A 14224-nucleotide genomic window follows, 5' to 3' on the forward strand; every position below is an offset into this window, starting at 1 on the left:
CACAGCAGCAAATGGTGGGTACAACACAAAAATAGGAGCAAAACAGAAAAAGTAAAAAGAAATATGGTATAATATTTACTTATACTATATGGTATTGTATATATACAGTTACTTTAAAAATTGCCAGGAAACCACAAAAAAGAACAAAATCTGATTAGTCTGAGACAAAGAAACTTCATAGTCTGTGTTGATTGACATCAGGAACAAGAAATGATAACAACAACAGAACAGCATTAAAATGGGGGATGATCAGTATCAGTGAGAGACAGGAGGAGAAAAGGAGAGGATTTCTCCCATCCTTATCATGTTTCCATCTACAATAAATGCAGTTGTTGGAGATTCCTCTCATTTTGACCTCTCTGTCAATCTCTTTCCATCCCTCTCTTTATCATTTTCCGCTCCACCACCGCCTCCCCCCTCCCGTTCCCTTCCTGTTTCTCTACATCTCCTTCTCCCTCTCCATCTCATGCACATTGCAACTCTCTCTGAATGAAACCCAACACTCCTCTTTCCAGCATGTCCGTCATCCTCCACTTATGTCCCTTGCCCTCTGTTTCCCCGTCACTTCCACTGTCTCTCGCCCTCTGAATGAATGAAAAACTCCTCTAACTCCTCTCTATCCCTCTGTCTCTGTCTCATCTTCCATAGCAGCATCTGCTGAAGTCTGACATCAAATCGATCATATTTTGTGTCTTTTTTTTATGTTTTGGCTGTGATGCCGTCTCCAGTGTTTTCTGTCCTCCTCTGACCCTTTTTTTATCTTCCTGCTTTCTTTATTCTCATTACTTTTAATATGAATGACCATTTCCTGTACATCAAGATGACACACAGCAAATGCTGCTAAAAACATCCTGTGCTTTACTTACAGCGCTGGATTTTTAAAAATTTTTTCAGCACTTACACTTAGTACAACTTTATTGATCTAATGACAATTTGATTTGGTACAAAAACAATAATTGTGATACCTGGAAAATAATAATGTAAAATTCTGACTAAACACAAGCAAACATACAAGAACTTCTCCTTCAAAAAAATAGTGTGAATTACATCAGGACATTTCTGATCAAAGATAAACTAAACAGGAATATAAATCTAATGCCACCTTCCGGTATCTTTTAGCACATTCATGCACAACACTGCATATGAGCAACTAATATTAAAATGTGCAAAGTGTATCTTAAAAAAAGCCAATTTCTTCTTGCAATTATAATCCAAGTTTACTTCAGCTTTCAGTAAAGACCAAACAAAACAAGCGCTGCCTTTTGACAGAAGTTTTGCAAACATACACTCTTGCTGAGCATCATCCAAATCATCGTAACTTCCTGCCCAGGCAGTTTAGTTTCAGTTCACTTCTAACTTGAAGAGCCTTTAAACATGTGCTGGGATAATCATCAGAGTGGGCATTTCTCAGACTCTCTTTGGAGGAGATTTCAGTTGGCTGTTTCTGATCTTCAGTATTTTTAACACATAAAAATCATTTAAAGATTCAAATGTGCACTCTGATGCCAAACTAATTTTTAACTGGGAGTTGACTGGGATAGAAATGATTTCTATTTACATGCATTTGTTGAAAGCTCTGTAGGTCTGCGGTTGGAAGTCAGTGTGAAGACCTTACATTTTTCAAACTTCCACCCATGTTTCCAAGTGACAAACATTTTCTTTTTGTAGCCCAAAGAAACAACCATAGTTGTCCCATCCGTCTTTACTTTTTTTTTTTGAAAACGAACCAACCATCTTATTATATTATTATTCTCTTGAGTAGGCAGTTATTGTCCCTGAGACAGTGGACAGTGATTAATGGAAATATCTTCATTGCTGCAAGATGAGGTCGTGCAATTGTCACAAAAACAAAGACAGTAAATAATTTATTGCAATGATTTACTTCAAATGAGTTTCAGATCTCTTGATTTTCAGCAGAGGTTTTCCTCTGCTGTTGAACTCCCAAACTCTATCTGTACGGTGTTATTTAAAAGTGTTAGTCTTCCAGTTTGGGAGCGCGCAGAGTTGAAACTGTCTTTATTGTGATGTTACATGTTGATACGTGAGGATAAGCCCCATCCCCTGTGCAGCACCACACTGAGAGCGTAGGGAGAGTACTAACCTCTGTACTTTGCAGCCAGAGATGATGAGCATAGCACCACATAGTAAGTTTGCTAGTGCAAGATGTTCTGCATCTAAAAGTCTTTATCATTCAACGAAAGGAAATTTATGTCAAGAATGGCTAAAATACATTTTTGGAGACAGTATTCCCTCAGTTACCTAATGCTGTCATAAACATATTTTTCTTTTTTTACTCAGCTAAATGAAAAACGATCAGACTCTGGTTCATATATCTTGATAAACTGTCTTTTTCCAGCTACAGCCATTACACAATGTAAACCCTGATCATAACAGAACATTGTTCATAAGGTCCTATTCTGATTGGCTGGGAGCGAACATTACTCATCATTTCCATCCAATCAGAGTAGGTGCTCATGATAATGTACATTTTATGGTTTATAATTTCAGAAACAGCTGCTAGAGGACAGAGGGGAATCTGAGCTGTTTGTAAACATGGGTTTAGAGAAATCTAAACTACTCTGGGTAAAAACGAAACATCACAGATGTGTTTAAATACATTCTAGATTTCTAAAAGCTCTGTTTAATAAAATGGGTCAAAGAAGGCCATAAGACCAGATCTTTCAAGAGTAATAATGAGCTTTTGGGAAATCAGTGTGCATGTGCAACCAATTTATTTCTTTTGCTAATGTTTGTGAATATGTGTAAACGTGAAGTTTCACTCAGCCCGAACTGGCTGGGAAAAAAACACCGTCATCTAATCTGTAATTAGAACCAAAGTATCTGAGTTATAGTGAAACCTACAAAAAACTAGTCCGAGCTTCTCCTCTGAGGTATTTATAGAGTCACACACAGTGTTGGTTAAAGTTAGATGTGTGTTAGACAGAAGAGAAAATAAGTTGTCAAGATTTTATGTCTCAGTTTTGGTTTAATTGGTGCCATGAGCTATTCATAGAATTTCAAGTGAGATTAAAAATCCTCATTTTCACTTTTCTGTTTTCATTTCATATATATACACACACACACCACTACATTACCACATTTCTCTCTAGAAATGTACATATTAAATCTTTTACGTTTAAAAAGCAAAATGCCTCCTTCTTACTGTACCAAAGTATGTCTACCTGTTTCATGAGCACACCACACGCAGCAATGTCCGGATTACTTCTAGGTACAAATTGTTTTTAATTACCACAGTGAGACAGCAGTTTTGCATTAACACAAATCTGCTACACAGGAAAAAAAAATGTGTTAACAGAAGCAACAGCAGCCATATCTTTGAAGTAAATGTAAATCTACTATGCTGGCAACTGCAGTGAATTTGCCATAAAACCTGCTACTCACTCTTACCCAGAAGCGAGTGACCCTTTATTTTCCTGAAGAACTGGGGCATTTAATCATCCCAACATGACATGTCACGTCACGGTCTAACTAAAACTGACAGAACTCCATCATCTGCAACACCCAGACCCTCAACTCTAATATCAGCAAATCTTAGGCTGCAGCTGGAGATTCTCTGTGACATATGCTCAGCAATAAAAGACAACACTATTCAACTGGTTAATTGTTCTTATTTTTATTTGCGTTAGTTTGCCTCTACACATGAGTTAAAGTGTTTAAAAATAAAAGGCACCCTGGTGCAAGAAATTCATTTTTCTGGTGAGCAGCTTGAATCTCATGTCTAAGGCTGTAGCATGTAATGTGAGATCATAAATACAACTGCTTAAATACATAAATGCATAAATACAACTGTTTAAATACAAATACAATTTTAAGGTGTCACAAGCTGAAATGAATTTGAAGTTGTATGAACCAATTTAGAAAAACACCCACTGTTCGTCTAAAACACATCATGTTCATGTGATTAGTAATTTTAATGTCAGTGCAAAGGGAGAGGCGTGAGGGAAAATGCCAGAAAATCCATGAGGTGAAAAGGCGCTGCACATTGGTGTTCTAAAAACAAGTACGAGTAAGTTATTGTAGTTTCTCAGCTTGGTTTTGAGCTGCAATTGTAGCTGTGACAAAGTTAGAGTACTTTAGAACTTACTGCCTTTTACTGCAATTTGAACAAAAATAACACAGTTTTTCTGAGTCAAATCAGAAAACAGCATCATTAAATTTAGTGTGAATCAAATCATTATTTGTGATGGTCAACTCAAATAAATTTCCATGAATCTAATTAGAAATCACAGAAAAGAGATGCGTAACAACTTGCTTGAGAATCACTAGGTTTTTAAGTTTTTTAGTTGTCTGTTCATCGAGTTCCTCTGCAAACAGGAACTGCTAAAGGGTAATTCAGCATCATTTTTAATAGTACCAATTTGTCAAAGTATGAAATTGTACCTGAAAACAAATAAGTAATAAGAACAGCAATTTAAGTTACAAAACGTTTTGTTACATTGAGTTCTGATTTTGCCTGAGAAGGGGTCCTCACTTTGAGAAAGAAAAGCAGGCTTGTAGATTATAATTGGTCTGTTTGGGAGGACCAAATACCAGTCTTTTTTTTTTGATTCTCTCGCTGCTTTTTGTCTCATCATTTAAATCTTACTTTTACTCTGTCTATCCCTCATATTGCATATGTGCATTTTTCCAGCATTGTTTTGTGTGTGTCACTATGTATTTGTGCATGTTTCACAGCTTATTTTTCATGCATAATGTAACATCTGCACATATTTACTTTGTGTGTGTGTGTGTGTGTGTGTGTGTGTGTGTATGTTTGTGTGTGTGTGTACTTGCGTGTAGAGTTCACAGGTGTCACTGTATTGATCGCCTCCCCACCCCCCAGCTATGTGGGCTGGATAATGGAGACATCAATTATTCAAGAACAACACAGTCTATCATATGAAATACCATTCACTGTGTGTGTGTGTGTGTGTGTGTGTGTGTGTGCACAAATATGATGTGTAATTGTGTTTGTGTCTCTTCATTCGTTTTCTTTGTAGAGTTTAAAGCCTAACTCTCTCTCTCTGTCTCTCTCTCTCTGACATTTCCATCAAATGTACTGATGTTCAATTATTCACAAGCTGCTAAGAGAGAGAGTGAGGACTACATAGGGAATGAATGAAGAGATAAAGGGAGAGTGTTGCATTTAGTTATTGTAGCTTTGTGTTTTATTGTCCTGTACATCGCAACCAGTGGGGGAGTAGAGCAAAAAGAGAAACTAGAGGACAAGGGAAGAAAGATGACAGAAAAAGAGGGTAATGATAGGAGGACAGTGGAGGAGGATCAGACGAGGATGAGCAGGGCACAGAGAGCAAGAAGAAAAAAGGAAACGAGATTTGAGATGAGGAAAGAAAGAAGAAGGCAAGAGGGGGAGAGAAGGCAAAGGTGAGAACAAGGTGACAGTATGAGGAAACAAAAAGAAGACGCAGGAGAGAGAATGAAACAGGAAAATTAATGTATGTACTGAAGAAAAAGGAGGAGAATAACAGTAAGACAGGAGGAAGAAGAAACTAGCAGGATACAATGAGACAACAATAAAACAAAATAATAATCATAATAATATATTTTATTTATATACCACCTCAAATGTTACAAAGTCTTTGAAAGATCCAGATAAAATATAATAAACTATGTAAATATAAGAATAAAGTAGTGAAAGCATATGAGTTGTAATATTTCCTAAAACAAACTGTTTTACAGGACTTTTTAAAAGTAGACGCAAATGTTGATTTTCTGATCTCTGGGAGAAGAACACTCCATAGTCAAAAATTGCCCTAGAAACAGCAGAGATTTATTGCTTCATACATCTGAATATAATATATTGCTAATATATATTCTTTACAAATAAGTTGTTATATTTTAAAATTGGTTCTGAATTATAACAGCAGCCAGTGTAATGTTACAAAGACAGGAGTTATGCATCTTATGCCAAAAAACATTTGATTTGAAAGATGGAATTTTGAATAATTGGAGCTCTGTTAACTGGTTTGTAATTAAGGCAAAAATATAGAGAGTTACAGTAATTAGGTCTAGAAAAGATGACTGCATGTATAATGATCTTCACATCACTGAAGGAGCAGCAGCACTTACTTTTTTTAAAAACTAGTCTTAACTATGTTAAGGTTTGAGTCATATCACTCCTATATTTCTAGCAGTGTGTGTAGTATAATCCGATTCCTAACCCCGGGCCCAGGTTTGGACCAAAAACTGTTTTTGGGCTGTATTTCCAGATGTATTACCAAAGATTGGCGGACAAATTTGAATAATGTCAGACAAACTATATATCATGTGAAAGCAGGAAGTCTAACAATTCAAATTGTATAGAGCAATTTAGGATTGAATTATCACAGCGACTACAGTTCCTTAATGTTTAACAAGAGTACAAACACTGAAAAAAGCCACTTCTTACCTTTGTTTTTCAGTGGATTTGCCGTTTTTTCACTACAAACAGACAAACAAACAGTAGTTCTACATTCTGTGGGCTGCCGTGAGTCACATGAGCCCTCAATCAAACTTGTTCGTTACGTTTTACAGCGTAAGATTTAAATGGCCCACACTGCTACAGTACCGTTTCCCTGACAACGCTGGGCACGCAGCGGGCGCAGCTACGGGGGAACGGGAGTCATATTTCATATTTTACAGCGTGACGTCACTCATAGAACGTTACGGTGCAACATGGGAGACTTGACGTTTGTGACGATGATTCAGCTCAATATGAAGCCGCTACACAGCTGACAGTTTACTGTGCAGGATAACAGCACCAGTGTCGGCTTGTGGCAGAATAAGGTGGTTCTGAAGAAGAACTAGAGGCTGAATTAGATCGGTGGACACCTGAATCTCTGTGCTTTTATTTATAGCAGCATTCTTGGCTGTTTTTTTTATCATATTTATATGAAGCACCAATTGCTACCCAAATAACACAGGAACAATACAGAAAACCAGCTGCTTCCATTGGCTGTTTTGCATCTTTTCTTTTTACAATAAATACATCTTTTATGAGTCGTTTGTCTAGTTTTGTTGATCTGTATTAAAAATATGGTGTTTCACAGTTTTAAACATCCATAAAGTTATCTGGTTACATTGTGCCAATGTTGGACTGTCCAAATGGTCCGTCTGGACATAGTCTTACAAAAAACAATGCAGAAAGTTGACAAAATTTGTATTGGTCCACAAGTGTAACATCCAATCAGAATGACCAGAACAACCTACATTTAGGGTTTTGTAGTCCAAAAAGGATTATTCAGTAATTTTTATCAAGCTTGTGTCTGTGTAAGTTTAGTACAGTATGACTTAGCCATGGTCGGGCTTTTTCACAATAAACTACAAAGTGTTTCCTTTCCAGTGATACCAAGCTCATCAATATAACCCTTAAAATGTAAGGACAACAACTAGTTTAATTTGGGTATGCATTTTTCAGCCTTGTGCACAAAAAAGAGGGTGTATCTAACAGGATAAAGCAAAAGGTCAACTCCAAAATCTTTAAGAGAAAAACTGTATTTAGCAGTAATGCCATTGCATCAAACGTGAAACTGACCCATATATCTTCTCTTTGTTTTCTCCATCTGTTTCCATTTCATTATAGTTTAAGTCAGACACAAACCCAGTGTAGGCTATGATGATGTCGTGTACTCGCACATCCCGCATCAATAGGTGGATCAGTTACTTTTTAAATGTGCGTGTGTCTAAGAAGATTAATTCTGATTGGATCTTTTCTAAAAACGTCCCTCACTCACATTTTCGGTTTTTATTAGTCAACGAAAATGTCAATATATTTTTATTTAGTTTTCGTCGTCATCACTTAATTTTTATTTAGTTAACGTCTCGTTTTCATCAGTGAAAACTTGTCGTTGATGAAAATTATAACGAAAATACTTCGTCAACGAAATTAACACTGGGTTGTAGGTGTCTTCATGTTGTGCAGCCTTGAGTCTTAGTCCCTGAGACACAAAACACAAGGAAGAGAGCTGAGGAAAGAACCATTGAGCAAATGTATTTTAAAAAGTAGCATCTGTTCCTCCAAACTGTCATCTGATGTAACGTCAGTTTCTAATAATGACAGCACAGCTGGATGAGCTGCCAGTCTCCAGATGTTTGGAGCTAGATTTTAGTTGATTTAAATTGTGAACAGATCCATAAAACCACAGTTTATACAGTTTCTGCTCACACAATAAAGTCATATAATCCAACAAGATTTATATATATATCTATCCCGGTTATAATTAGCACATATGACTTAGTGGCATATGTTGTAAACAAAGGGGATTTGTAAATATAAGTTAAAATATTATTTTTACCCAACACACAGAGATTTCCAATCAGATATTTAATTAAAATGTTTTCAGTGCTGAAAGACAGACTCAAGATATTTGATTCTTTTATAAAACATACCTGTTTCCCATCAGGGTTCAATAAAATTTGATGATTATGCTGTATTTTCTTTTATTTGTCTAATTCTGAAAAGGAACTTTTAGATAAATGTAATTCAGTAAAAAGTACAAAATTTGTCCCTGAAATGTGATGAAGTCCAAGTATGAATTAGCACAAAATGGAAATGCTCAAGTAAAAAGTACAAAGCAGAAATACCTCATAGCTGGACATAAGTACAGTATTTGAGAATTCACCTGGAATGAATCTGTTAGCCTTCTCACTCCTTGATTCTCGCCAACCAAAGTAAAATATCCTTCATGATGGCTCCCCAGGAGCAAGGACACATGAATTAAAGTAATGACAGTAAGAATGTGAATTATTCTGCCATACAGATACATATACAGTCAATAATCAATATAAGTGAGACCCCTTTTCAAAGCTGATGTTTACCAGGCAAGAGAATAAATGAGAAGATAAAGGATGTATCAGATGCTAACAGACTCTCTCTGTCCTCCTCTCTCTTAGGACCAGGAGACGAAGTCAGTGTTATTGTATCATCTACCGTCACATGGAGCGAACTTTGACCCAGCAGGAGGTTCGATTCATCCATAAGCAAATCGAACGTGCTGCTGAGACTGAGTTGGGTGTGCAGGGGAGATACTGAAATGTACAAACGCACACACTTGCTGATATAGATACACACACATACATGCAGAGCTGTTTAGCAGCGACGTCATGTCCTCATACCTCTGAAATATTGCCGCAGGGGGAAATGTGTAGACTTTAATACTGACATTAGAGCAGCTTTTGATGCTGCTGCCAGCAGTTCGCATACACCACTACGTCATCTTCTCCCAGTTGTTTTCTCCTTCTTCAGGCTGAAACATCCAAATTTGATGAATGTCATCTTTAATTTCTAAAAACATCCTCTGCTTGTTCGCTCTCTGGTCACACTCTGTCAGCCATTTGTGACGTTCCAAACCACCAATACATGACGCTCTGAGAAGGATTTAGTTTTTCTGATAGAAGCAGCTGGACCACAGCAGCTGTTTCTGATCACAGACCACGGAGAAACATTGTAGCAAAATGACTGTCTTTGTTTGGCAAATAAACACATTATAAATAGAGTGTTAAGTGAACCAAAGTCACGATACTATTGATTGATAAATAAATTGAATAAAACTGTTTGATCACTTTGTGTTCTCAGTGTGTCATTATTTACCTCCAAAGCAAACACCACCACACAACCAACACAACCAACACAACCAAATAGAATATATTCTACTAGTAAAGAGCTCAGATTGTTTTAAACCAAACCAGAAAAACAGGAATTTTTTGTTGTGTGTGACGAATGGAGTAGTTGAAAACTACTGTGTGTGGTTTATTGTCAATCTACATATTTTAGAATCACATATTTTTGCGTTATTAGTTAACAAGTATATAGGAAGTATCACAACTCATATGCTTTCACTACTTTACTCTTATATTTAAATAGTTTATTATATTTTACCTGGATCTTTGAAGCACTTTGTAACATTTGAAAGGTGGTATATAATGTTATTAGTATACATTTTTATGCAGATGATTCTCAAATCTATTGTAGCTGCAACCAACAACATCTTTAAATAAAATGCTCTCTCATCTAAACTCCCTTGAAGACATCTAAAAGTAGATGGTTATTTAATATTTGTTCAACATACACATTTAAGAACTGACTGTCCTTCAACCACAAACTTTAACGCACAGAGTGACTGGAATGAGGCTGGACTCGCTGTAGGATGTGGTGGAGAGATGCAAACAGAAAAAAGTAGAGGCCAAAAGGTAGTGAAAATATGACAAAGCATATATTGCCCTCAGCTTCACCAGTACAGCAGTGGGAAATGAGGAGAGACCACAGTGTGTGTGTGTCTGGCTATACTAACATTAGCCTCTTAGAGTTTGAAAGTGAACAAGACAAGTTAAGATGCCATGGTCTCGAAAACATTACCTGTAGAAATAATGTCTTAAGTGGAATTAAATATAAAATCTACATAAAATAAATTATAACCCATTATACACTGCAAGGGAAGGAGATGCACAATGCAAGAGCATCTTTCTGTGAAAAAAATAATCATTATAACCTCAGTAATGTGTTATATTTAGGAAACTTCTAGCAAGGAGGAAGATTAAGTTTACTGTCACTGTGAGGGCGAGGGGTGGGGTGGATGAGATGATCAGAAACTCAGGACTTTCCCACAGAAGAGTTAAAATTTAAAAAAAAAAATCCCTTCTCCCCCCTATGGGTGGTGTGTGTGTGTCTTCCTCAATCTCGGGTCCTCTACCAGAGGCCTGGGAGTTTGAGGGTTCTTCGCAGTATCTTAGCTGTTCCTAGCACTGTGCTCTTAGCGTAGCTGTGGTCAGAATTTACTCTGCTTTCTCTCTCTGCTGTTACTTCTGAAACTTCACTGTCCATCATGGATTTTGACAAAAATAACAAAACAAAAAAAACACCTGTGGAAGTGTGCAGACCTGTAACAAACAATTTTAAAGCATCACATGAAACCTCAACCTTGTCTGTAAAGCAGAAGAGATGCTTCACACACCTGTGATTTTAAATGTCTTGTATCTGTTTAAAGTCCAGTTGAGATTTAAGACACAATATTTACACTTAGTAACATACATGCTGCTCTGTTGGCCAGTTCATAAGAGTGATGACAGTCTGTCTTTGTTTTCTCTGCCTTCCTCCAGCTCAGACGGTGGTGGTTAATGCACTTGAAGTTGTTTGGTGATTAATGAAACACTAGAAGAAGAAAACCTTCTGCACACAAACAGCTGAATAAATCATATTTATGAACTACATAAACGTGTATGATGAGGGGTCAAGCATAAGATAAAAGCCACAGCAGCTCGTTGCTTTAATGAGACAGAGCTCAGTGGCTCATTTTAGTGAAACATGTGCGACAGTTATCACAAGCACAGAGGAGGCTGACTAAGAATGTACTAAGAAAAGCAGGCATTGAGGGGATATGTTCTGTCAGACATATACTGCAGAGGAGAGACACATACATTTGCACCTTTTCATCTGGATAGAATGAGTCTCAACTCTCAGCCAAAGGTGGTTTGAACAATCAGATTTCAACCTGTCTTAAGTGTTTCTTGTATAAACACTGAAGTTTTCTTATTTTAGAGCAACATCTGAGCCACCCATAATGCATGAAGAGACACCATGGCACTAGTCATTTTTAGTGATTCATTAGATTTTTACAGTCACTCTAAAGAAGTAAATTAGGATTTGTTGTAATTTTTGTTTGACTGGTAAAGGACTGGTTTACTTGTTTATAAATGCATTTGTCGTTTGCTGTGTGACATGCCTGATGAAGATGTGCGATTGGAACATATTGTTTTAATAAATTTACAGTAAGTGTTGACAGTGAAATGAAGGTGAATTTTTTTTAACTTTTTGACTTTTCTCTTATGCTCCGGTGCTTTTACAGGTGTGCAAAGATGTGCCTTTTTAGTAATGCTGTAGTTTTCACTAAAATCTGCTCAATAGATGCACAAAGTTAGAATGAGTCCTCGTTTACCACCTCACATCCCACAATCCTGCAGAAATGTTACACACACACACAGGCATCCAAATGCCACTCTGTCAGTTATTCTGTGCCAGTGCTGAGGCATTAAATGGCTTTGCCTGTCACTCCAGTCAGCCATGCAATGAATTCTGGGAGCTTTGCGTAGTGATACACACACTCATTTAAATACAGCTCATTAGAAAATACACTCCTACACATGCACACACACACACACACACACACAGCTTAATAACCAGACAATGCTCTGTCAGTGTGCTGAAACGATACGCTGGCTTGGGCTGCTACGATCATAGACCTGCACACTAGAACTTCACACAGAGAAACACACATACACACGCACACACAGTTACAGAGAAATGCCACTCTGCCAATCATGCAGAAGGAGGCTGTCTGCCTTCAATGGCTCTGCTTGTCACTCTGGGCAAGTTTAGGCTTGAGTTCTGACAGTTTGAGGCCACGGTTACAGTTTGGACACAGAGTAAATACAAACTTGAATATTTAATTGTGTGACAGTGTTAGCATTCAATACTTAACATATAATCAGTGACACTATGGAAGAATTCAACTGATAGTTCTGCATTCACATTTTCACTGAAGTGGAGTAAAAATAATCAGTAGGGAAAGTGTCAAAGTGTCTGGAGCCGTAGGTAATAAAAAAATTCATCTAATTATTGTATTGTAACTTGTTAGTGTTACAATAATTAGTTAGTGAGTATCGTTTGGGACTCAGGATACAGAATTTTACTCTGTAACATTTTTAACATATTAATTATTTTAGGTTTTCTTTTTAAGAAAAAAAAATACTGGTGGCTGATTCCAGCTGCTGAAATGTGAACATTTTCTTTTGTCCACACATTTGTTCAAACAAACAAAACATCTTTGGGTTTTGTTTGTCTTTGTTTGTTCAAATAAAACAACATGATTTAGCACCTCTGCCTGCTTTTTCTGACATTTTTTAAACTTAATTATTGATTGATATTCAAAATAATGGTTAACTATGGGCCTAATTCATCAAAATCCAAAACAAAACAGCCTCCACACACCTTCATGAAAATAAATAAAACATAACAACTTACACTATCAATACGACATAGAACAAAACCTAATCAAGAAGCTAAAATTCAGGATAAGTAAAAATCATAGTTTGGTCCTAAAGCAATGCATGGTGTTATTAATTTTAGTATTAATCTTATGTGAACCAGCAGAAATCAAATGGCATCTGGCTCAAATTGTTCAGCCTGCTGCCACCACTGTCTGGAGCTGGTGAATAATTAAGGATGAATGGATGTGTCACATTTGATGTGTAAAAGCTTCCAGCGCATATTGTATTTCACACCTCATTTTTCAGTAGTCTGCGCACATATAAAAGAGATCATTTGTATATTCTGCTTTGGATTATGAATTAAACATATAAGGTATGATTCTTCACCTCTGGCCAAAACCAGGTCTGTTGTTTCCCCCTGTTTTCAGGCTTTATGTTGATCTAATTTAAATGGCTTCTGGCAGCACCTTTATATTTACATACAGACATACTTTGCACCAAAAAGCAAACAAGTGTATTTTCCACAATGACCAGCTGGTGATTAGTATATAAGTCAATTAAAATTGCACATTATGTTATTGGGTTTTTTTTTTTAAGTGAAGGTCTATAAACTGGTCCTTCAGAGTAAAGTTGAAAATAGATTTTTTTTATTTGGATCGAACTGACTCTTCTGTCCTTCAGATGTCACACAGAGTCGACGTGGTAGATTACTTTAAAGACACCTTCACACTGACGCACACACTATGTTTAATCTCACACACTCACATTCACACATATATTTTCTCCTCTCTCTCTCTCAGGTGGAGGTCCTATGAGGATTGCCCTCCAGAGTGTTTGGATCTTAGATTGGATCTTGTACACCGACACAATGTGACCTCTGCTAGAAACAGACTTTATACACTGATGGACTGAGACTCTGTCCAGGTTCATTCTCTCTTTACAGAGTGATGTGTCCAAGACCATCACACAACATGTCTCATCTGTTACATATATGGAGACTGAAGGATGTTTCAGGGAGATTCAAGGTTGTTTGTAAAGGATTCGTACACTAACTGGCACAATGCTGCAGTGGTTAGCACTGTCGGCTCACAGCAAGAAAGTTCAAGGTTCGAATCCTTCGCTGTTCTCCCCACGTCTGTTTGGATATTCTCCAGATAATCCAGCTTTCTCCCACAGTTCAAAGACATATAAGACACCCAGAGTTGTGAATGTAAGTGTGAGCAGGTGGGGGGGGCACATACAA

At 37.0% G+C, this 14224-nt stretch overlaps 1 protein-coding gene across 5 annotated transcripts in view; it reads left to right on the plus strand.

Moving 5' to 3' along the window:
• The window catches only part of fars2 (phenylalanyl-tRNA synthetase 2, mitochondrial), a 186469-nt gene extending 172453 nt beyond the window's left edge, over positions 1-14016 (plus strand). For 4 of the 5 annotated variants that reach the window (XM_026329521.1, XM_026329524.1, XM_026329523.1 and 1 more), the window contains one exon: positions 8893-9517. In XM_026329521.1, coding sequence (XP_026185306.1) covers positions 8893-9031 — 139 coding nt within the window. In that variant the 3' untranslated portion in view covers positions 9032-9517. Of the gene's footprint in view, positions 1-8892; positions 9518-13781 lie in introns of those variants that run through there. The other variant, XM_026329525.1, reaches the window with a different exon arrangement.
• Positions 14017-14224: the final 208 nt, after the last annotated feature.

Source organism: Mastacembelus armatus, unplaced genomic scaffold, assembly GCF_900324485.2.
Source record: "Mastacembelus armatus unplaced genomic scaffold, fMasArm1.2, whole genome shotgun sequence".
In the NCBI taxonomy this organism is placed as follows: domain Eukaryota; kingdom Metazoa; phylum Chordata; class Actinopteri; order Synbranchiformes; family Mastacembelidae; genus Mastacembelus; species Mastacembelus armatus.